The 23,606-nt window shown below is 38.0% G+C and overlaps 2 protein-coding genes across 3 annotated transcripts; both read right to left on the bottom strand.

The window, feature by feature from the left end:
- Positions 1-5,030: 5,030 nt before the first annotated feature.
- On the bottom strand, positions 5,031-18,713 carry LOC108246008 (choline O-acetyltransferase-like). Of its 2 annotated transcripts, none has more exons than XM_017433330.2 (15): positions 18,526-18,713; positions 17,610-17,701; positions 16,732-16,923; positions 16,102-16,220; positions 14,730-14,783; positions 14,433-14,613; positions 11,911-12,088; positions 10,745-10,914; positions 10,574-10,674; positions 10,363-10,491; positions 10,150-10,272; positions 9,927-10,068; positions 9,623-9,685; positions 8,979-9,116; positions 5,031-6,593 (listed from the first exon to the last, which is right to left on the bottom strand). In XM_017433330.2, exons 2-15 carry the CDS (start codon positions 17,652-17,654, stop codon positions 6,327-6,329), a joined length of 1,902 nt encoding a protein of 633 aa, XP_017288819.1. In that variant the 5' UTR covers positions 17,655-17,701; positions 18,526-18,713; the 3' UTR covers positions 5,031-6,326. The 2 variants fall into 2 exon arrangements, with proteins under 2 accessions (XP_017288819.1, XP_024857922.1); XM_025002154.1 differs by having other exon boundaries at positions 17,610-17,698.
- A 540-nt stretch (positions 18,714-19,253) lies between these two features.
- Positions 19,254-22,196, bottom strand: slc18a3b (solute carrier family 18 member 3b). The gene is made up of 2 exons (XM_017435003.3): positions 21,755-22,196; positions 19,254-21,626 (listed from the first exon to the last, which is right to left on the bottom strand). The coding sequence occupies exon 2, from the start codon at positions 21,600-21,602 to the stop codon at positions 20,037-20,039; it is 1,566 nt and encodes a 521-aa protein (XP_017290492.1). The 5' UTR covers positions 21,603-21,626; positions 21,755-22,196; the 3' UTR covers positions 19,254-20,036.
- Positions 22,197-23,606: the final 1,410 nt, after the last annotated feature.

Raw genomic sequence — 23,606 nt, 5'->3', positions numbered from 1 at the left:
GAGGAGAGGGACCATCCAGTTATCAGTGTTCAGTTTAAAGTCTACCTCTCTGATGGTATGATGGTGCATCAGTGCCTCTGGCATGGGCACCTTACACATCTGGATAGGCACCATTATTGCAGGAAAGTATATACAGGTTTTATAACATCTGCTCACATCCAGCAAAGAAGAACCAGCACTGTTGAACAGCTAGAATCCTACATAGTATAAGAATAGGACAAGAGTCCCCTCCAAAACCTCCAGCAGCTGCTCTCCCCAGTTCCTAGATGTTTACAGTCTGTTGTTAAAAGAAGAGGGATGCCTCACAGTGGGAAACATGGCCCTGTCCCATCTTGTTTGACTTGTGTTGCTACCTTGAAATTCAAAATGACCTTATTTTTTCCAAAAAAAGGTACATTTCTTAGTTTAAACATTTGATATGTTCACTGTGTTCTATTGTTAATTAAAAGTGGGTGTATGAGATTTACAAATCATAGTACTGTGTTTTTATTTACATTTCACATAACGTCCCAACTCTGCAGGTATTGAGGTTGTACATTGTTTATTTTTTGTTTATTTTGCTGAGTTAACTGTTAGTGATTTCACAAGCAGAGGTGTGCACATATTAATGATTACAATGATAAATCTAAAGGTCAATGTCTTTTGATGTTTTTTGTTTTCATTCCTCGACTCCAATCATGACTTTTCTAACAGTAACACCCTGACCCTTTCACTTACAGTCCTCACTACTCATTGAGAAACCGAAGCCCCTCAAATTAGCCAAGGCTGTTCAACAAAAGCCCAACTGGACCTGTCGCAGGGATGAAGCATAAATCATTCTCCCCGAGCAGGAGCAGTGGCAGGACCAGAAACACATCCACTGGCCGAGATTTACGTCGCACATTGAAGCCGAGCCTGGACCCTCTCCACCAGGGCATCTTCAAATTGGTTATTGATCCTCCAATCCCAAAATGAATCATATGTTGCCAGCACTGTTTAGTTGTTACAGTAGTCGTGAGCTTATGGCTAATATGCTGCCTCTGGATGGATTATGGTTTGGAAACCATGAGAAAACAAGTACCTGAGCTGAACAGGGAGTAAATTACCCTGAGATGAATAAATGTTGTGTTGTCGTGCAGCACAGCCTCATTATAACATATCACAACAGCTGAAGAAGCAGCTGACAGTTGCAGATGGGAAGAGCTTGAAGTTAGCTCTTTTACTGTACCGATCATGTCTGCAGTCATAAGGAATAACTATAGTACTAATGGTTTAATTATACTGCAGTCTTTCAGGAAATATGCATCATTTTAAAAATTGATCTTATATATTGGCAACTAATTTCTCTCTTTCAAATGATCCTCTCTTGATTTTAAATAACTTCAGTGTAATTATGAAATGCACAGGAATGAAATTTCATTGAGATAGATTTCTCAAAGAAGAATCAGCGCTTTTATCCAAATCAAGCCTAAATGAGACTGTTTCTGTCAAAGTCGCTCGTGTCTGCTCTTGGCATATAATTTATCGTGGCACATTATTTAATGGGCCCTCACTTCTCGCCCAATTAGGCTCCAAGATGGTGTGTAAATGTAGCTCCTACCCTGGAAGCAGTTTCCTCATAAATGCCAGAATGGCCATTATCACAAATCCCTTTGTGAGTGAAAACAGACACCTAAAATATGGACTCGGCTTTAATTGAAAGATTGTAAAGAAGACTTTGGTTCTGTTTCTTTGGATTTCCTCTTAAATGTCAACTCTGAGCCGGAAGACAATGGGACATGTCTCCCGTGCTCCAATTTTTGAGGGAAAATGTCAGACTCATTTTCATTTTCAAAGATGTCAGGATTCTGAATTAGCCATTGATAATATTAATGGTGTGATAACAGGTTTTGGTTAACTAATTGTCTGCTGAATGGAATCAGGTTGTGATTTTATAGATGGTAAATTTTCAGTATGTTTGGGCCATTTGTAAAATTGCTTGAGAATATAATTCTTGGTTACAGAGGGCTGACACACTGAGTTTTGCCCTCTGGATGAGTAATATTTTGTCATGTGATGCTCATGTACTGAATATGAGGGTCGTAAAGTGATAGTTTAGGTCTTTGAAATGGGGTTTTGTGGAAAGGTTCTGAACAGTAGTTATGGTAAGGGCTAGTCGCAGTGAGGCCAAGACCAATTCCATTGATTAATGCCATCTTAAAATAACTCCAATCATAAATTTCAAAGTGGTTCATTCAAGCACTGTTTTATAAACCTTGCTGTCAGGTTTAAATTTCAGTTATTTAAAGCCTAAAATTTCAATATATTTTTGTTGGAACAGCTGTGTAATACAAAACTGGGAACAAAGTAAAGGTTTATGGAATAGTGTTTGCATGAACCACAGTAAAACTTTTAAGACTTGAGTTGTTTTAAAATGGTACTTATCCATTTTGGTATTGGGACAGGAAGTTATTCTTGTCTACCAATGTAACTCTTTCTTTTTGTTCTGTTTTTTGTTAAGTAAAATGTTCTTATTTTATAGATTAAAATAACAATTATTATATGTACCGAAGTTCTATTTTTTAGGTAAGGTAGAAGCAACATCAATGACCATATGTTTCTTTGGCACTCTTCTAAAATGAGCAGAGAAAAGGAGGCCTGGATGGACAGATCTGGTCCTTTCTGATACCCTTTCCAGTCGATAGCAACCAGCAGGCACGACCTCTCTCTTTCTGTAGCGTGGCAGACGCTTATTAGTGCTAATGTTCTCACATCATCCATCTCCAGGTGGGCTTCCTTCATTGATCTTAATGCCAAGTCTTGTCACAAGCTGTTCCTCATGCAGTGAGATCTCTGGTCGCTGCGCAGCACCGACTTTCGATGACCCAGCTGATCATTCTAGCATTAGACTCACGGCTGGAAAGCCAGATATTAGACCTGTGAGGTGACTTTCACAAGAGCGAAGTGTGATTGTTCCATCTTGTTCTAAATTCACCCTCAACAACCTAAATTAATCAAAGAGGGGTTTGAAACTTGAGGTCCTTTTTCCACTAAATGCATAGTATGGTATAGTAGTAGTCTCAGAAAATCTACGTCTGTATTCATACAGAATAAATTAGTATTTTCTGTTAATGGACTGATAGTAATAATGAAAATATTAAAGGAAAGTTTTTGTTAATGTGAAAAAATCACCTGGTCATAAGTTCTAAATAAGTGAAAGGAGCCCACTAAAGTAAAATTGTTCAGTCAATTTTATTTTTTAATTTCTTGGTTTTATTTCTAGTCATGTGCAGTAAGTACAGCATTACTGAGTACAGTCTTTAGTCATGGCCATTCCCAACTAAAAAGATGATACAATCTTTCAAAGCAGTCATGATCAGTGGTTCTAAAAGTCTTTAAAAGTTTTTTCTTTAGATGTTGGTTGTTTTTCAAAACCTGCATAATTTTGGTGTTTGAAAAAGTGGCAGCATCTTTTTCTGGTGACTGGCCTGCTTTAAAGACACATCAGGGTGTTGTGTGTTGTCTAATCACATACTTTAATGCAAATGCATTTTTTTTTGTTTTATAAAACATGTATCTATTAACTATAGATATGATTTACAGTATCATAGACTGATTGTTGGCTGCTACCACTGACACACTGTACTGTTCATTTAATTCACAGAAGTCTGCATGATTTATGTTTTCAACTCTACATAATATTAGACAAGTTCTCAGAAGCTTAACTAAATGTTCAATCTCTTTTTTTAGGCATTCTGTTGACCTGTCTCAGTGGTTTAACCAATGGAAAAATCGCAATGTTTCTCCCAGTGGGCCCTACTGTACCAGCTGCCACTGAACCAAGGCAATTTGTTGAGAAGGTGTTAGATAAGTGACCATGCTGCACACAGATAACTGAACACAAATGTGAACAGGATTTAGAATATCCTCTAGGTCTGAACATAATATTGTAAATTAATTATTATTGCAATGTAAATATAGGTAATATCAGTCCTGCAAAGAATTTGCCTGAACTGTAATAAATGGTAGTACCATATTTTAAGTGGCATGCGTTTATGCTCTGCACACCAATATGTGTAATATATAAAATGTATTAATTTATATGTCACTAGAATCATATTTCACCTTTATGGGCACATATAAAGTTATGTGGGAACAAACTATTTTTTCTTAAGACTGAGTATGAGGGTGGATAATTAAGATATTTTTGAGAATTGTAGTAAGATTGTCAAAACCTGGCAGTTAGTCACAGCATTTAACTCTGGAAACCCAAGTTCCTTTTTATTTAGGCTTTTTATGTTTTAATTTGTGTTGTTGTGTTTCTTTGTGTTTTATCAGCATAAAAACCACAACGACACAAATTGAATTTTCTTGTAATAGTTTCATTTTCCTTTCAGGTCCATGGTTTACCATACTACTAGAGTTATTTGAAAAATATGCAAAAAGAATAAATAAATAAATTGTTAAAACATATTCATAAAAAATGCCAACACTAAGAGGGAAAATAGCTTTATGTTGTAAGTATTCATGAAGTTGCATTTTCATGTAACTTTTGTTTTAATTTACAACTGAAGCTGTAAATTTCATTTATCAAGCAAACTTTTTAAAGTCACTAAATGTTGGATTTATCTATTCAAAAATAATGATGATATGACTTCATAATGGTAAATTTTCCTAATACAACAATATTTTTCTTTTTACCGTAGCAATGAACACTAATTACATTACCGTTTGTCATTACAACAATAATTATTCAGGCCACAAGAAAACACATTAATCAGGTCTTGTGAGCTGATTATTGTAATTTTTGATGGGTCATGCAAATAAAACACTCACTAAACAATACATGACAAATTTTGCATTCTTGCACGTCTTACCCCTATTAGACAGGCAAACATTAAGGTAGAAACATGTTTAGTTAACATAAAAAACAAAACATTACACAAATGTTACCCCTGACAAAAAGAACATAGTTTGCATTACGTTAAAGCATTCTGATTTTGTACTAACATCCCAGGATATATTCACATAGATTTGCTAAAATACAGCTTTTTAAGAAAAAAAATCATGCATGTTTTAGGTACTACTTTTATTTAATATAGAATTTGAAATCTACAAGACTGACATTCGTTTAAGCTGACAGATACATACATGTGTCATCAAAACAACAAGTATTCACACAGTTACTGATAGCCAATGATTTGATTCACTGCAACACAAGCCACAACAAACAAACAAACAAGACCCAAAAGCTGATATTTTTACAGAGAATTTCTTCCACGGCACTCACCGAATATCCATTTTTAAAGTATTTTCTAATTTTTATAGTGTTTTATATATATATATATATATATATATATATATATATATATATATATANACTATTATCAAAAATAAAATTTTTAGTTAAATTAATAACATATAAGCTCCATACATTTAACAAGCTGATCTAACAAATTGCACACAAACCCTCTGATTATTTTTATTGCACAGATAACAAAACACGTCTGTTTTTATTCTTCTTTTAAATGTAAATAAAAAATGCAGTGCTCTGAACTACATTTGGCTTACAAAGCAGCACAGTTTGCAACACTTGACATCCATGACTGTAACTATTGCTTTAACATACATATAATACACCCAGTTAAAGACTTCAGATATTACACTGGAACAGCAGCACCTAACACATTATTTTCTCTTTACCCACATCATTTATGATAAGTTTTTTATTTGTACAAGTATTATTTTATAGGTTTATGTACAACAGATATTTTAAAGTGCTTTGATAGACAGACTTCACATATGCACAACTTCTTTGGCAACATCATGTATCAACAAATTAAAAAAATACATAAAAGAATAAATATAATTTTGCACATTGAAATAGGTCTCACAGTGATGATAAATTGGCACACAGAGAAAAGATGGCTGGGTCACATTTACAGGATGTCACAACCATTACATTTAATTAAGTTACTCTTTGTTTTTGTCATGTGTGATGCATTACACAGTGGGTGAAAAATACACATTAAGATCTTTAGAAATGCTCTCTGACTGAGGAGTTTGCCCTCAGATCAGTGCTACCAAAAGGACATGGCTTTTTGTCCCTTAAGAGGTTCACTTCAACCCACCAGTCAGTTTTAGACCCAACTTCATTCTTTGTCCTCACAGATCCAAAGAAAAGGTTGCTTTTTAAAGTTTTCATTTGTATTATGTTAAACATTTACGTAGTACATGTAGCTACACGGTCACTTTAAGGCTTTTTTTTAAGTGTTGCACAAATGACACACGAGGGCATTTAAGCTGCTGACTGTAAATCTAAGACTACTGAGTGAAGCAGGTGAGTGGGCGTGCTCTCTTAGTATGGCTTACTTTCCTGATTTATGAGGCTGGCTGGCCGCCTGGCTGCTTTTTGCCGCTTTGGTAGCCGCAGCGTCACTTCTATTGCACAGATTTTGGATTTCCAACAGGCCCTCACTGAGGGCTTTGGCAAATACAGCCGAGCTCGTCTCCGTGTTCTCCCAGAAGCTCGACACACAGAAGATGATGTGGTCTGACTGTGGGTTGTAGCAGGCACCATAGCCGTTGGGCACCACCGGGCCGTAGCAGCAGAACATTTCCAGTGTTGTAGGAACCTGGAGTCAGAAAAAAAAAACATAAAAAAAACAGAGCCTGAGTTAAACCAGTTTTGTGAGTTGAGCAAAACAAAAGTTTAAAGATTGAGTAAAATTATTTCCATTTAATGTAATTTTCTTATGGTAGATGGCACCATCAGCCATGACAGTTTGACCGTTACCTTACGCATTTTTTTCTTTTCTCAGGATAATTTAAAAAATGGCTCTGAGTCTAACACTGTAGTTTTGTCACAATTTATGATTTCTGTCTTGTTTTGTTTAAGTTTTTCTCTGTTTCTGTGTTCCCATTTTGCTTTTAGTTAGGATTACTTCCTGTTTCTCTGTTACACCAGGTTTTTGTAATGTCATTACTTTCTCAGTATACAGTATATACAGTACTTCCAAGATTTTCAGTTGTTCTTTGTCACATTCAAGTCGTTCCCTCCTTTTCTGAAGTCCTGTTTATGCCGAGCCAAAGTTTTATTCTTTCTGCTTTTACAGCTCTTTGTTTTATTGAAATATTGAGGTACGCCACCTGCCTGACCGCCTTCTTCCTCACTGTCCTTCATTTGGGTCATTCACCTCAGAACGATGGATCTTGGCAGAACAATGCAGCCATCAGTGGATCCAGAGAACTTCAAAATACTTCAGCAGGTAGAAGAATTTATTTAAAGCTCATAAGATTGAGACAGGCCATTACGGAGTCTATGAATTGGAATCATAGGCATTTTGTGTACTCACTCCTGAAAGAGACTTTTGTGTGTAAGACCAGACTGATGACTGAGCCACTTATGTTTAAACACACCTTGAAATGTTTAAAACTCTGTTTTTTGTTGTTCATGTTATTCTTGAAAAACTGTAAAAAAAAAACAAAACAAATAAAGTAAAAAAATAACTAACTATGGGCATACTGTCCAGCTTCTCTCCATAGCCGCTGCTTCAGTTGGAGCTCAGCTCCACATAATGCTTCATGCCTCACCCTGAGCCCAGCTTCACACCGTGAACCCTGTTCAGGATTTCACCACCATCTCAAGCACAAGTTTCCGTCTCTCATCTCTATAATATGAAGCTGGACTCAAAGCAAGGATTCCAAACCTTTTGATTTCTGATCCACAATTAATAGAGGGTGACACTTGTTAACCAGCTATAGTTAAAATATACATTTATGGCCAATAAACTAATTGACAAGTCCATAATAAAAAGACAAACAGTTATCTATTTATGAGTACTGATTGTTACCTATTAATTATGGGTATTATTTTTTATTTTAAATTGATGGAAATTATCTCAAGACCCATTACTTGGGGTTTCATAACCCATACTGCAGTCCCATCCCCAATTTTAGAACTGATTAAAGATGTTAACCTATTAAAACTTGCCAGGTACCAAAGGTGGATCTTTGCTAAACTCAGTCCACACAAACCCTAATCCCACATCCCACAAGATCCTAAAAATCTTCCAGGTACCAACCACTGTTTTTAATCCATGCTCTGACTGGTCTGACTGTTTTTGTTGTTGTTGTTGTTTGTGGCTAATAATTAACCTTCCCTGAATTACTTGGTGGTCATAATGTTGATCAATATATCATACAAAGGCACATGAGCAACACCATTTTGCTGTCAATTTGTAAAAGATAACATTTTTTTTCTGCTAATTAGTTTTTTCCAAGAAAATGGGGGAAAATGAGTTATTTTGTGCAGTAATACAATTACCTCTTAGTCAAACATTACAAGTCAGGCCCTGTGAGAATATAATATTTTAAGTCCTCTTCATTAAACTTATGTTTGCAGCAGCATTGAGCACTGAATAAAAAAGAAAGAAAAAAAAAAACGGGGAAAAAACACCAGTAATTATTTTAAGTGCGATCTTCGTGTGCTGCCAAGAAAGCATGCGATGATAAAGAGAAGGTCTGAGAAAGAAAAATTGTTGCTGAGTCTTATTTTGGCTGAGTCTCAAATTAAAAAGACAGCAGCAACAAACACTGAGCCCTCTGCAAAATCTCCAACACCAGCATAAACTAAATAACCTTAATTGGTTTTGTACATTTTGACAACCTTGTGTGTATGTGTGTATGTTGCAAGTGCACTTTTGCAATCTCTCGTCCTGTTTAGCTTTTGGATTCTTTTTTCATTGTTCAGTCTTCTGTATAGTTGTCTTTAATACACAAAGAAGTGGTTAAACTGTACAGATCTGTTTGTTCTGCTTGCTTATCACCCAGGTTGTCAATTCTGCAAGTACTAATGATTTGAGCATTAGTTAAGTTATTCAAGAGGGCCTTAATGAGATCCATCTATTGAGATTCATTGTTGGGTTTCTTGAAAAACAAAATAAGCGTGTTTGTTTCAGTGCAAAATTGAAAACAAGTCTTCTGAGGGAAAATTGTGAAATAAAGAGGCATTGTGCTACCTGACTGGTTGAGAGGATGAAATGGTTACTGGTCAGATATGTCTCATCACAGAACATCTCAGGCTTCTCCATGTTGAGCTCCTTTGCAGTCCTCAGAAGTCCAAGAAGATGATTGTCTATTGCCATTCCTGTGATTGCCTAAAGACCAATAGAAATCAGGATTTATCAGTTAGCATGTCAAACATTTACATTAGTCAAATCTGGGATAGTTCAATGCATTGTTTACAGCATACTTAGGCCTAAATAGGAGATCAGTAACTTTTATCTGAGGCCAAAATGTAAATGAGGGAAATGTTTTGTAGGGGCTTCACTTGCTATTCTCCCTTAATAACATGCTTCAAGGCCTATTAAGTGTAATTTATGTCCAAATTTAGTTAAACATGGAAGCTCAAAGCAGTAACTAATAAGGCACAGAAAAGAGGTGCAGGATAAATTGCTCACTAAGCCGACAATTATTAAAAAGGTGTGATGAAATAAGGTAGCTGCTGTAACATTGAGCTATTTTGTCTAAAGTCTGATCAAGTAGTTTAATTATGACAAAAAAATGTGTCAGCTGGTGATCAAAGGACAGACTATGTTTCTTTCAGGCTTGCAAATTCCTTTGACACGAAAAATTTAAAAATTAAGTAGTTTGAAATACTCACAGCAATCGTGTAATCTGTCTGGGCCTTAATTGCATCTCGTAGTCGTTTCATTTTTTCTGAATCCTGTTAAAGAGGTAAAATGAATTCAGAATAAACGTACTCCCATATTTATTCTAATGTAGAAAAAAGACAGCACTTCCAACTACCCTTCGTTTTAGAATGAACAAATCTGCTGGGAGATCATCTGTTTGATCTGGTAGACTGGGTTTGGCATTCAGAGCCGGCTACTTACACCTGTTTCATTTAGAGATGAGCAGTGCTGTGGGAGTAAATAATTGGGGTGAAAGTGAGAAAAATGACTCACTGTGAAAGTTGTTCTTTCATCAGCCATGGACTTCACAAAAGCCAGGGCCTCAGCAGTGGCCGAGCGAATGTTATCTACCCGACCTTCTTGGAAACGACGGAGTGATGCGCTCTCATACGTGGACACGAGCCTCCCCCTGCATCTGATATTTGACACTGTTTGTTATTGAGATGTTTCCCCCTGTTTGATTTTAATACATACTGTACGGAGAAATTTACTTTACTTGTAAAATGCAAGTTGTAAGGCAACTTGAATAAACGCGTCTGGACTCATCTTCTGCTTTTTGATAAACTCTTTCCCATAAGTTTTAAATGTGAAAACGTCCATGTCGAGATTATTCACCAGCCTGAAGCGAAAAGCCAAAAAATGTGAGGCGTGTTTCTGGGAATACATGGAGAAATTTGTAAATGTATTTGTGAATTAGTTTGCTTCTTGCCTCTGGAGTCTATCTCCTGATGCTTCCAAGAGGCCTTGAATGTGGGAGTTACTTTTCCAGAGCAACCTTCTTGGAGGAGGAAGATGTCTCTCACTGGAGGGCTTAACCATCTTGGAAGGACTGCCTTTTCTGTTCAAAACAGCAAATCTTTTGTTTTTTACAGCAGCGTTTACTGACATGGCGGTATTTTTACTCCATTGTGAGAACTTACATGTATTTCATCAGATGCTCAGAGCATTCCACCATAACTATTCCCTCAAATGGAGAATGCTCACACACCACACCACACACCCCATCCATTCCTACAACAAACTAAGAAACGGAGGATGCAAAAACTGTCTAGTTTTCATAACTATTAGAAGTGCTTTGATTACGATCCTACCTGCATTGACTTGTCATACCAGCGATTCGCACCGTTTTTTTCCCGACCACCACCATGCAGCATCATTAGAGCCCTGTTGGTGTCACTGGGTGGCAGCCTGCAGGGTTCATCCAGACACACCACACCAACACAGCTCTCAATCAAGGCCAGAGAGTCCCGATTGGTTTGATCTGGAGACAAGAAATTGGAAGATAAATTTATATGTTTGCAATCTCAATTCTGAAAAAGATGGGACATTCTGAAAAAAGTAAAGAAAAATAAATAGAATGCAACAATGTGCAAATCTCATAAACACTTATTTTATTCACAATAGAATGTAGCAAACATATCAAATCTTAAAAGTATGAAATTGTATCAATATTTTTAAAAAAGGTCGTTTTTAATTTTGATAGCAGCAACACATTTTAAAATAGTTGGGACATGGGCAACAAAATGTTGGAAAAAGCACAGCATGAATAAGAAACAACAGGGAGACCATTTTACAATGAATTAGATTAATTGGCAACAGGTCAGTAAAAGGACTGGGTAAAAAATAACATTTTAGCAAAGATGAATCTTCCAGAAGTAAAGATGGGTAGGTTCGCCAGTCTGAAAAACTTAATTCAGAATATTGTTTGTCAATGAAAAATTGAAAAACTGGCAAGACTCTGATGGTATGGGAGTACATTTGTGCCTCTGGCGTGGGCAACTGACACATCTGGAAAGGCACCATAGGTGAAGAAAAGTACATACAACATCTGCTCCCATCTAGCAAAAAAAGGAAAACAAATCCAACAAACAAGACCCAGGATTGTTGATCGGCTAGAATACTACATCAGACACAAATGGGACAACATTCCCCTCTAAAACCTCCAGCAGCTGCTCTCCTCTGTTCCTGTGCGTTTTCACTGTTGTTATAAGAAGACATGATGCTTCACAGGGGGAAACATAAACCCGTCCCAACTTTTTTGAGATGTGCTGCTGACAGAAAATAAAATTTACTTGCGCCAAAAATGGTACAAGTTTGTAGTTTCAACATGTTTACCATGTTTCATTGTGAATAAGATATGGGTTTGTAAATCATTGCATTCAGTTCTTATATACTTTTTATAGAACAACCCGACATTTTGTAAATTGAGTTAAGAAAAAACATAAAAGTGATCAGAAAGGAGGTCGTTCTGAGGAACCTTTTGTTAGTGCCTCTCTTGCTTGTGCCCACTCTGTCCTGCCGTCTGATGTCAGGAGACCAAACGGAGGGTGTCTCTCTTCAGCATTTTCTGACATTTTCACAATCTTCTCCAGCTGGGATAAGATCTCCATCTCACTGAGCTGCTTGTTGTTTGCCACCACATCCAGCGCAAAAAACTATAAGAAAAATAATTTCTATTAGATGCAACTATAATAAGTGGAATGCATCCTTATCAGCAGAGCTTTGCTATGTGGTATTTGAACAGCTGAGCTGATATGATCATTAGCAATAAAACGGCCAACTGCTGCAAACAATATGGCTCCTCTGCTGCCATCAGCGGAACTGTAACTCGGGGAAGCACTAAGACAAAGTGGCAGATTTAATCAGCAGTAATTAAGTTAACGTCTTCTATCTCCATAGGGACGGAGCCTCGTGTTCAGCAGACGGCTCAGAAGCTCCCAGAATCGTTTCCAGGTGAGAGCTCCTGCAGATGTTGGTGGCTTTGGGTTTTATGCGTTTGAGTGAATGATGAGAATCAGTCAGGACTTGGGCGCTTTGGGGATAATTAAATGGCACTGGGCACAGACTACAGATTTGAGATCAGCTGTTTTGGTGCAGGTGTTTTAAGAGTGAGCCGGTTCGGTTAATAGCAAAATGCCTCTTTGAAAAGTAATAAAAGTGACACAAAATTGTGATTAAGATAAACTAAAACTAAACCTCTTTAAAACCCTGATTACTTCACCCTCCCAGTTTATTTCATGACTTTTCTTTAAAAATGATTGTTAAAAAAAAAAAAATTCAACTGCAGGATTCAAAGTGGCTATTTTTTTACTTATCAGTTTCTAAAATTTGTCTAAAATTGATCAGTTTAATATTCAGGTATTTACCAATATTTGTGACTCGTTGACATAAAAAATACAGCTTTGAGCAAATTGAAAACATTTCTGTCTAAAAAAAAGGTAATAACAGCTACTTCAGTTTTATGCAGAGTCACAAAACATTTATCATATCAAATTCTGAGCATAATATTGATAAAAACATGCAAACTGAGTTATGTAAACAATTGATTTATTCTTATTTATATTATTTCTGCAAAACATTCAGAAGCTTTCAAGGAGGTTTTTCTTGTTGAAACCTACATGGAAAATTAGTGATGACTACCTTCTTTTTCTCTTTTATCTTCTTTTGTTTCAGTGAAGTTTTGCTTAAAAGAGATAAGCAAAGCTTCACAATGTTTGATTGGACTTATATTTTGTTTGCCACTTCCTGGTCATTCAGTTCATGTTTGATAATCTGGCTAGTTTAAATATTCAAATGGACACTGACATCTTTAAATACTATTATACAAGGCGGTGTTGTAGAGACATGAAGGACGTTTAGGACTGAACATATGATATTCAGTCATGCATATCATATGTTCAGTCCAGTCTGAATATCTAATCCCAGCAAAAAGTAAAATTATAGATGAAATCAGTCAATTGATTGACCGCTAACAGTTCTAACAGAAATCAAACTGTTTTGTTTGATCAGAAAATAAAAGGCCTGTGAGAGGAAAGGCATAGCGCAAACCTTTTAAACATACATAAAAGTTTAGGTATAAAAATGATCAGTTCTTAACATTCTTACAAGCCCAATTCTAAAAAAGGTTAGGATGCTGTGTAAATTGCAAATAAAAATACAGTGCAATGACTTCTCATTAAAGCATATTTTGTTCACAGCGTAACATAATAAGCATATTAAATGTTGAAAGTAATAAATTGTACCCACTTGTAGAAAAAAAAGATAATTTTGATTTTTATGGTAGCAACTATCAGGCAAAGAAGAAGCCATATGTGAACACTGTCCAGAAATGTCTTCTCTGGACCAAAGCTTCTTTTAAATGGGCTGAGGCAAAGTGGAAAACTGTCAGGCACCACATCCTCCACACTAAGAAAGAGATGGACCATCCAACCTGTTATCAGCAGTCAGTTCGGAAGCCTGCCTCTCTGATGGTATGGGGGTGCATTAGTGCCTATGGCATGGGCAGCTTACACATTTGGAATAGCACCATCAATGCAGAAATGTATTTATAGATTTTAGAACAACAAATTGCCTCATTTAGCAAAAATCCATCAAAAACAGCTATCGAACAGCTGTTGATCAGCTAAACTCCTACTTTAGACAAGATTGGGACAACATTCCCTTCAAAAAACTCCAGTAACTGGTCTCCTTAGTTCCTAGATGTTTATAGACTATTGTTATAAATAAAGCAATGTTTCCCAGTGGTAAATATAGACCTGTCCCAACCTTGTGTTTCTGCCATCAAATTAAAATATATTTTTTTGGTTTAAACATTTGATATGGTTAATATGTTCCACTGTGAATAAAATAACAAAACATTACATTTTACACAAGATCCCAACTTTTTTGGAATTGGTTTTATACATCCTCTCATAGTTTTTCTTCAAATAAATAGAGTATTGTCTTTTGTTAGGAGTGTAACAGAGGGAGACAAGTTTAATCAATGGTCAGCATTCTGACCTGGTTCTTGCATGCTACGATCATGTGCTCCGGCACTGAGGAGGCTGCACCCATGTGGACCTTCAGCGAGTCCGTCTTTAACCCCGGGTAACGGTAGGAGCTGAAGAGGCGGTAGTACTGCTCCATGCACAGAGGAGTCCCAGCCAGCTGGCCTCGAGCAAATTCGAGTGGCAGCGCTCTCCTGAAAGACACAATCACAGATGTTTGATAACCTCTGAGTCATCATTATTAGATATTTTAAAAATAAATCCACAGTGGCTGCAGAGTGGCAGGTGATAAATTACGAACAGAACTTACGCATCAACAAGAGCCTTATAATCCAACACGCCTTGGATGAGATGAGCAGCAAATCTAAAAAAAGGGGAAATTTTAAAAATGCTGTCAAATTTTGCTCTAAAACACTAAAAATACATAAAGAACTGGATGTTGACTATAATTAGATATTGCTCTAAAGACCAACAGTAATCAAATCATGGCAAATTACTTGGATACAGTGAGCGATCTGTGTGTGTTTGTCTGTCTGTATATGTGAGTGAGGGACAAACAGGGAGAACACAGCGCCTTGTCAGGTCTCATGTCGTATGTCATTTGTCTCGGTGTTATTACGCTCAAAGCATGATCAATACAGAGGAGGCAGATGCAGCACACCACACCCCTGGATGAGGCCAGACTCATGGTCTCTGCGGAGAGCTTGGCCCTGTCACTCCCGATCTAATAAGTGGCCATGTCACTGGATTACCAGCTGCTTTGTGTGTCCTGGAAATATTCAGTTAACGCAGTGCGAGCTGACAGAAGCTGATGTTGAGTTACAGAGCTGCAGGGACCGGTGTAATGTCTGGTGGACTGTGGCTCATTTAATAATGAGCATGGCTGTAATTCAGATCCTAATCTGGGCCTCTGTCTGCTGAAAAGAACATAAACCTTGTCAGCAGCAAAAAAAAAAAAAAAAAGATAGAAGTTTCATATTATTGGTAAAATATGTGGGATTGTGTTTTCACCAGCAAAAACAGTGAGTGGGCACTATAACATCAGGAAACTTTAATTTCCTACACTTGTTTTCTCAAAGAGTAAGTTGAAGGGTTGATTTTCATCAGTCTTTAATCAAACAAAACACAAATGAAATTAAAATAATTTTATACAAAAAAATTGAAAGGTTCTGGCTTCTTAAATTGTTATTTTCAAAGTCTGATAAAAAAGTCATAATGTCTTTGTAAGGGACAACAAGAAACCAGAAATTGATGTTTTGAATTCTCCTTCAACTCCTTCTCCTTCACATTTTTGATTTTCCTTTCATTTTGAGGACAAATGAAGAACTCTGTCAATCAAGAAAGTAACAGAAGAAGCAGATTATTTAATCATGATAAATACTTGTTTCTTTTATGCATTGATTTTATTTGGCTCCTTCACAAAAGAATTACAAAACCCACACCAAAACTACACTTTATATTCAAACTTTAAAGCCTTGAAATATTTTTACAAACATTATTAGTTCTGTAAAAATCTGCACATCATCTTACAGGTGTATGTTCATGATCTTTTACATTTTGCTCTGTTTTTTTCCAACATCAAAAGATATGAAAAGTCTTTACTTTTGTTTTCTATTTTGATATTTTGCTGTTGAAGCCTAAAAGCTATACTTTGGTAGAACCAAAAGTCCAGCGGCATATACCTGAGGGCATCTTTCTGATCTTTGAATGCCTGCTTTGGAAACACCATGGCAGGACTAGAGTTGACCGGAAGGGCCAGCCTGTTGTTCAGGTACATGTCCTCCAACCAATAGTCACATACCTGAAAGTAAACACCAGGACACACTGTGAGAAATGTTGCTTTGTAAAGCGTTTGGCTTTATTACCTTCAGAGACCTGTGGGTAATGGAGGAAAGAAAACACTGCAGTGTATCATCCAGCAGATGAAACAAAGAGTGGGAGGGTGATGGACTTCAGTGAGCTAAAGCAGACGTGTGAGGGAAAATTGACCTAGCAGAAGCTCTATAAATCATCACAAAATATTAGAATTTTCTTTCAGCTCTGATAAATGTTATATATCACTTTGAAACTTTGATTTTAGGATAGTTAAATTCAATGTTGTTTATTATTTATTATAAAAAATCATTGAACAATCAGTTTTAGCCACTGTATGGGGTTTTCAAATCAAAAATTGATGATACTGAACAAAGAAACACATCTATGTGCTTAAATAAATAAATGCAAAAATCTTTTATTGATGTGACGAAAACTAAGCCCTTTTTTGTTGTCTTTTTCTAATAGATGCAACATGTGTTAGATCTCTCTGTTTTTACCCAGTTGGCTGTCTTATCCTGCCGCTCTAAAAGTTTCTTCTGAAGAACCTCTCCAACACCTCCAGGAGCCCCAAACTTCTCCACGGTGGTCTTAGTCTTCTCGAACTGCTCCTCTGTCACCAGGTGCTGCACACATTTCAGGTATGTGTCGAGGGTTTGTTTCAGTGGGGGGACCGGGACCTTTGGCAGCACCTGATGTCAGAATAACTGCATTAAATATTCAAGAAGTGGTTAAAAGACAGCAGGTGATCTAAGTTTGATGCCTTTCTTCTGACTCAGTTTCCTTTTATGTATAAAAAATAATTCCTTGGCGTGGCTTTCTAATGTATTTTTTTTCAGACTCTGAGTTAATAATTCATCTTGAATGCTTCGAGGCTTGTTTGAGAATAAATTCGACTCCCTCGTGGGTATTGTTGGAAAGTGCAAATTTACTATTTTTTCTGTCTGAAGTTACATGATTTGCATTCTGAACACAGATGATAGGCCAAGCTGATTATATTGTCAAAAGCAAGAGATTTGTGGAAAATGAAAGTAATTAAAATGTCCAGATTTAGTTTTCCACCAATCAAACTGCAGAAAACACAATTATCTCTCTATTATTAAGCAATCCGAATGGCAGTTTATGGTCAGTAATAGCAGAAGAAGGAGTGTGTGTAAAACTTACCATCTGACATAATGTGTTATAGACACAAAACATGAGAAACCTGTCAGAATTGTCACCCCTAGCGGTCACTGGGGAAATTGCAGTGGGTGCTGTCCGTCGTGCTGAACTCAGCTGCGCTAATTGGCCAATTTAACAGAATCGTCGCTCTGTATTTTAGAAAGTGATGCTGCAAAACTACTGTAACTGAATCAGTTTAAACAGGATAGTTTCATACTTGGCTGTCTTGGCCTCTTGTCGCCTCTTTCCCGCGGACTGACATGTTTTCAGTTCAAGTCTGGTCAAGAGACTTGAGTTCTGTCGTCCCTGCTTTGGAACATTAAAAAAGAAGGAGGTAAAGGTGAAAAAAAGCTGTGCAATAAATAAATAAATGAGCTACATGTGAACGTGAGCCAGCAGCGCGCGACGTCATTCTTCATCACTTTAATGCAATATGCTGCGTGTCCTTGAAATCCAGCTGCGCCCCATCCCTCACCTCTGCAACCTGATATGCACCTTAAAAACATTGTTTTAAATCTGTCATTATATTACTCTTAAGAGAGGCATTTTCAGCCAGCAAACATAAATACATGTTCAATTATTTTTTAGTGTCAATTAAGGCACATTTTGAAGAAAAAAATAGAAGAAAAATAGATGAAAGTCGGTTTGGTGGAAAATAGATATAAATATATCCTCCCAAAGTACAGAGAAAACTCATACACTGGTCAGATCACTTTTTCAAACTTGAAAAATGAGACTTGAGACTGAACATTTCTGGGAGAAATAGGAGCTGAAAGTCCACACTTTGAAACAGTTGAAACAGCTCAGAATCTAACCGCTGAGCATCTTGACTCACAGAAATCCCCTAAAACACAGACTTGACAAAACAATAGATTTAAAGGTTAACTTTGAGGTGAGTGACAAAAAAATTAAAAGCTACTTTTTATTTTAAAATACTCTTTAAAAACACGAAAATGAATATAAAATCTCCAAGGAGTTAAACATTTCATAACTTCCAGAGGTTTTTAGTTACATCATTTGCAGAGGTTTAATATAGTTTATCATTATCATTATTATTAGATCTGTCTCAACTTACATACAGATAATTAAAAGAAATCCCTTTGTGATTTTTTGAGAGGGAAACAAACATTTACCTGTTGGTTGCAGCACTCAGAAGCTCTGAGAACTTTGAAGAGGGTCACATTGCCTCCCACGTCCTCGCCATGAAATCCCCATATTCTTGGGAGTGAAAACTCAGACTGACCGCTCCCCCCGCGTCCGCCTCACGCCTCGCCACAAAAAGCTGCAGCTCCACATGTGGAAGCGCGGCTTGAAAAGATGCTGAAGGTGTTTACCTACCCCCTCGAGGCAAGAAACTCCTCCCATCGAAATCAATTCGCGGAACATATTATCTGACAGCTTGTTTTACTACACACACACCCACCACAACCCCTCCCGCCCACGTTTGATAATAAATTCTATGCTTAAAAAGGACTGACAGTCACTTTTCAGTGTGGTATTCAGAGGTTCTATGGCCACGATGGGCAGATTTTTGTGAATTCACTGCCATCTTTACGCACATTTTACGCACAGTGCCGTAGTCTGGGTTTAGCCAAAATCTGAACCTAATTGTAGAAAATATGTAATGTTTTCAAATGTAATTTTCTCTCCATCTGTTAATCTTTGACTCCTTTGTTTTTTTATGAAGTAAAAAACACACAGAAGGTGCCTAAATATGTTTGTTTTCAGAATGCGATAAAAGTGCGCTCCGGCTTTGGGTTTTAATTTTTTTGCTCATATATCTATTTTCCTCTTTCACACAAAAATAAAAACATTTTATTCTATTAGAAAAAAAAGAATAAAGCCACTGCTGTAACACAGATCATAACAGAGATTTATTAAAACAACATATGTTCATCTTCAGGAGACTGATTTCTACGTCTTGACAAAATATTACTACACCCCCAGGCGCGCGCGCACACACACACATTTTCCCACGTAAACATTTTACATTGTGCATTTATCCACATATGTACAAAACCATTTATTATGATACATTTAAACAACAAAAAGCTTCTGAAAAATAATATCAAACATTTTGATTTCACCATTTTTGGACAATTCACTAATAAACTGAGGCCTTTGATGTGCACATAAAAAAAGTTTCCTTGGAGACTAAAAATAGATTCTATTTTGTGCTGAAGGGGAGGATGTGCTGCTTGAAGTTGGTCCCACATAATCTCGAGTACGCACAGTAATTTAGATTTTCTTTTTTTTTCAAATACACACAAATTCAACAACTTCTGAGAAAATCTCTCACAAAAACTCCACATATAGACTTGTTCGACACAATGTTATCACAGTGAAAGAAAGAAAGAAAGAAAGAAAGAAAGAAAGAAAGAAAGAAAGAAAGAAAGAAAGAAAGAAAGAAAGAAAGAAAGAAAGAAAGAAAGAAAGAAAGAAAGAAAGAAAGAAAGAAAGAAAGAAAGAAAGAAAGAAAGAAAGAAAGAAAGAAAGAAAGAAAGAAAAACTTTGGCAAATGGGTCACACAATCATGATTTTGTTGATTGGGTGTTAATATTGCACATCGGTACAGACATAAAAGTTAAAACCACTCATTTTGAACAAGCCTGTCTGATCGTTGGGAATGTTCCTGTTGCTGGATTTAGGTGTACTCCAGACCGGAGGACTCCTCAGACACGGACCGCTGCGCTCTGAACGGGTCGAACCCATTCTCATCCACTGGCAGGCAGTTCCCCGCCGAATTGTAGCCCTTCTTTTTAGCCCTCACCTCCTCCATCTTGATCGTATCGTACAGCCCCTGCGGAGCCTCATCTAGAAGGTTATCCCTCTCGGAGTAGGACGGTTTCATTTGGCACACGTTGCGCAGCAGCAGCAGCGCCGGCGCGTAAAGCACGTTGACGAGACCCATGCCCAGGTTAAGCTGCACAAAGCCCAGGTTGTGCACGATCTGCCCGGCTACGATCGGACCCATGGCGTAGGCGATGGAGTATGAAATATCCGCGATGGCATAAACGCTGCCGTACACGGAGACATAACGCACGTCCACTAGAAACGCGAGCGTCGGCAGCAGCGCCGTGTCCACCAGCGCGATGCCAAAGCAAATGCCGCACAGTGGCGCGATGAGCTGCCCGAAAGTTTTGCACGCGGGCACCGTGCAGGAGCTCGCGCCTATGATCACCATCCCCAACGCTCCGTAGAACCACTGCAAGTGTGGGTTCTTTGCTGCCAGTTTGACTGTGATGAACACTCCCAGGATGTGGGGGAAAAAGGCCGGCAGCCAAGTGAGTCCCATTTCCCACTGGGAGGAGTGCATGGTGGTCTCCATCCAGTTGGCGATGGTGGGCTCCAGGAAGGCAAGCGGGATGTTGGCCACTGTGAGCGCCCCGGCCACCACAACGATGTAGGGGTCAATCATGAGTCTGTAGATGGGGGTGCCCACTGGCATGTTGTCTCGAGTTCTGTTGGAGAAGGGCTTGATGACGGTGAGCAGCAGGAAGCCGTCCGCCAGGCAGACGGAGGCGAGCACGATGAAGGGCACCCTTTTGCCCGCGAACTCGTACAGGACGCCCCCGAAAGGAGGCGCCACGAGGCTCCCGAAGGAGATGAAGGCCAGCGAGATGCCGAGCGCGCGGCTCCTCTCCGTCTCCTCCGTGTACTTGTCGGCGATCATCGCGAACCCGGACGTATCCGCGAAAGCTGAGCCCAGACCCTGCAGGCTCCGGGCCACGAACAGGGTCGCGTAGTTCTCCCCGAAAGCAAAAATGCACGTGGACACGAACATGACTGTGAGTCCGATCAAAAGAGGGATGTCGTATCCGACTCGGTCTATAAAAGTTCCCGACAGGGGGTTGACTAAGAGCTGCAGGATGGCTTTGGAAGCAAAAAGTACTCCTATTTGAATGTCTAAGTTGTTGCTTTTGTCTTGACTTGTGCTGTTGGCTGAAGAGGTGTTGGGGTGCAACACTACGTGGACGTGCTCTGACTGCTCAGTCTCCAGATCAGCCAGATAGTCCGGGATAATTGGCACGATCACCATGTAGAGCATATTGTCCAGCAGCAGAGCCACGCAGACGATCACTAATATGATCCTCTTCTGCTGGTGAGGGTCTCTCATCGCGGAGCCGAACTGTTTGGTTCTTTCTCCCATCTCGGACAGTTTGACAGCGGCTGTTTTGGCCAGCCCGGACGGTCCTCCTTCTCCATCCATGGCTGTTCCCCTTCTTTCCCTCTCCTTTATTGAAAAAAAAAAAAGATCAAAAATTGTAGATGTGCTTTTCTCTCTGCTTCTCTCTGTCTTTCAAGACCTCGGATGACTCGTTGGTGTTTTCTCTACATGGGTGTGATGCTCTCCGTCCTCACCTCGCCTGTGCGTAAAGGGAGAAGCGCAGATGAACTCCTTCATCGGTGGAGATGGCTTTCCTCAGCTTCCTCAACTCGTCCGCGGCTCCGCCACGTCCGACGCTGTCTCATGATCTCCCGAGAAGTGACGTGGTGAAATGTTGCTGCTTGGCAGAGTTGTTTTTTTTTTCTACTATCCTTCCATGCAAAGTTTTTTTTTATTATAGTTATTTCTCCTCAAACACCGTGGTGCTCAAAGTATCTCATCCTTCATGCCTTCAATCACCTGTGACCCTTTCCCTCTCCTCTCTGAGACCACAATTGACTTGGTGGCCATTGGCGCACATTAACCCGCAGGTTCTGCGCTATTTTGGTCCCTTTTTTGTCTCCCCCTTCTTTTTTTCCTTAAAGAGTTGTGACGCATCACCAGCTTGCCCCCAAGTGGATCCCTTCGCCACTTGCCTTCTTTATGTTAATTTTCAACCATGGCAGCAGTCACTTGGACCAATAGGAGCGGAAGATGAAGACAAAAGGCTTCCTCCTGTTTAGTGTAGCTCTTTAATTTCGTCTTATTGAAAAATGAAGACTGTGCACACTAAAAACTGCTGGGTTATTTTGCTAACTCAATTGCTGGATTAAAACTGTTGGGTTGGTTTGACCAGATATTGGGTCAAAAAGTTTGACCCAGTGGTTGGGTTGGAGATAGGGTTACCAACTGTCCCTTAAAATAAGAAATCATCCTGTATTTAAAATTAAAAAGACACATATCTTAATAAGTTAAAAAATGATAAAAACATACTCCACAAAAAGTTGGGAAACGTTCCCTGAAGAAAAACCTGACATGTATAAATCTCACAAAATAAAAAATAATTTAAAAAAATCAGAGGCACTATCTGAAAGTAAATAAAACAAACAAATCCAGTAACAACATTGACATAGCATATGAGCAATAATCGAGTTATTACCAATGATCCAGTCTCTGTTTGTAATGTTTATGAATATATTTCATCCACATTAATGCCAAAGTGTTGAACACGATAAAAAAGCTAAAGCATTCAAGTTAAACATTCATTCAGTTTAGTTTAGCTTAGTGTAGTATTTCACCACTGGTTGTTCCTATTAATTAACTGTCAGACACAAACTTAATGAACCTGTTGTAGAAGCTGAGGGGATTTCAGCACCATGGAGTTCTGAACAGCTCCCGTTTCTACAGAAAAAACGAAGGAGGAGATTTTTTTTTAATCTCAACTCCTAAATTCATATATAATAAAAATTTAAAGCGACGTATTAACATGTAAGGGATAAATATAAAGCACTCACTGAGTCTAAGACGGACTGAAAAATATAGATCCATGTTTATTTAGACACTAGCGACACCTTGTGTTGAAAATCAGAGGTACACATACTTTGCTATCTTTTGTTTACCTGATAAATGACAAATCAATGAAAAACCAAACATTATTCGTAAAAGCTAGTTTATATTTTAAATAGTATAAGTATGTAAAAACTGACAAATGTTATTGTAAAATCACAAACAGTGAACCGTAAAGTATCCAAATATTTTCCTTTTCTTTTTTTTTTTGGTTTCCAGCACTGTAAGTAGAAGAGTGATAATGTTTTTGTCTTTGTCTGTGGGTGTTTGTTTGTCACTATGTTAGCAAAATAACTGAATGTATACAGATTTTAATGAAACTCTCAAAAAGTAATCATTGAATGTCTATTTACAACTGAATAACTTCTGGAGTCAACCCCATTTAAGATGGCTGTTGCAGCTAATCAACATTAGATAACACTAAAATGGTTTTAACTCAATCAGTTTTACTGACACTGAGCTAAAAATTGGAGTGGTTTTAAAAGTTTTATAACAATGGCT

This window comes from Kryptolebias marmoratus, linkage group LG17 (assembly GCF_001649575.2).
Source record: "Kryptolebias marmoratus isolate JLee-2015 linkage group LG17, ASM164957v2, whole genome shotgun sequence".
Lineage (NCBI taxonomy): Eukaryota > Metazoa > Chordata > Actinopteri > Cyprinodontiformes > Rivulidae > Kryptolebias > Kryptolebias marmoratus.
This window is presented reverse-complemented; position numbering and strand designations above follow the sequence as displayed.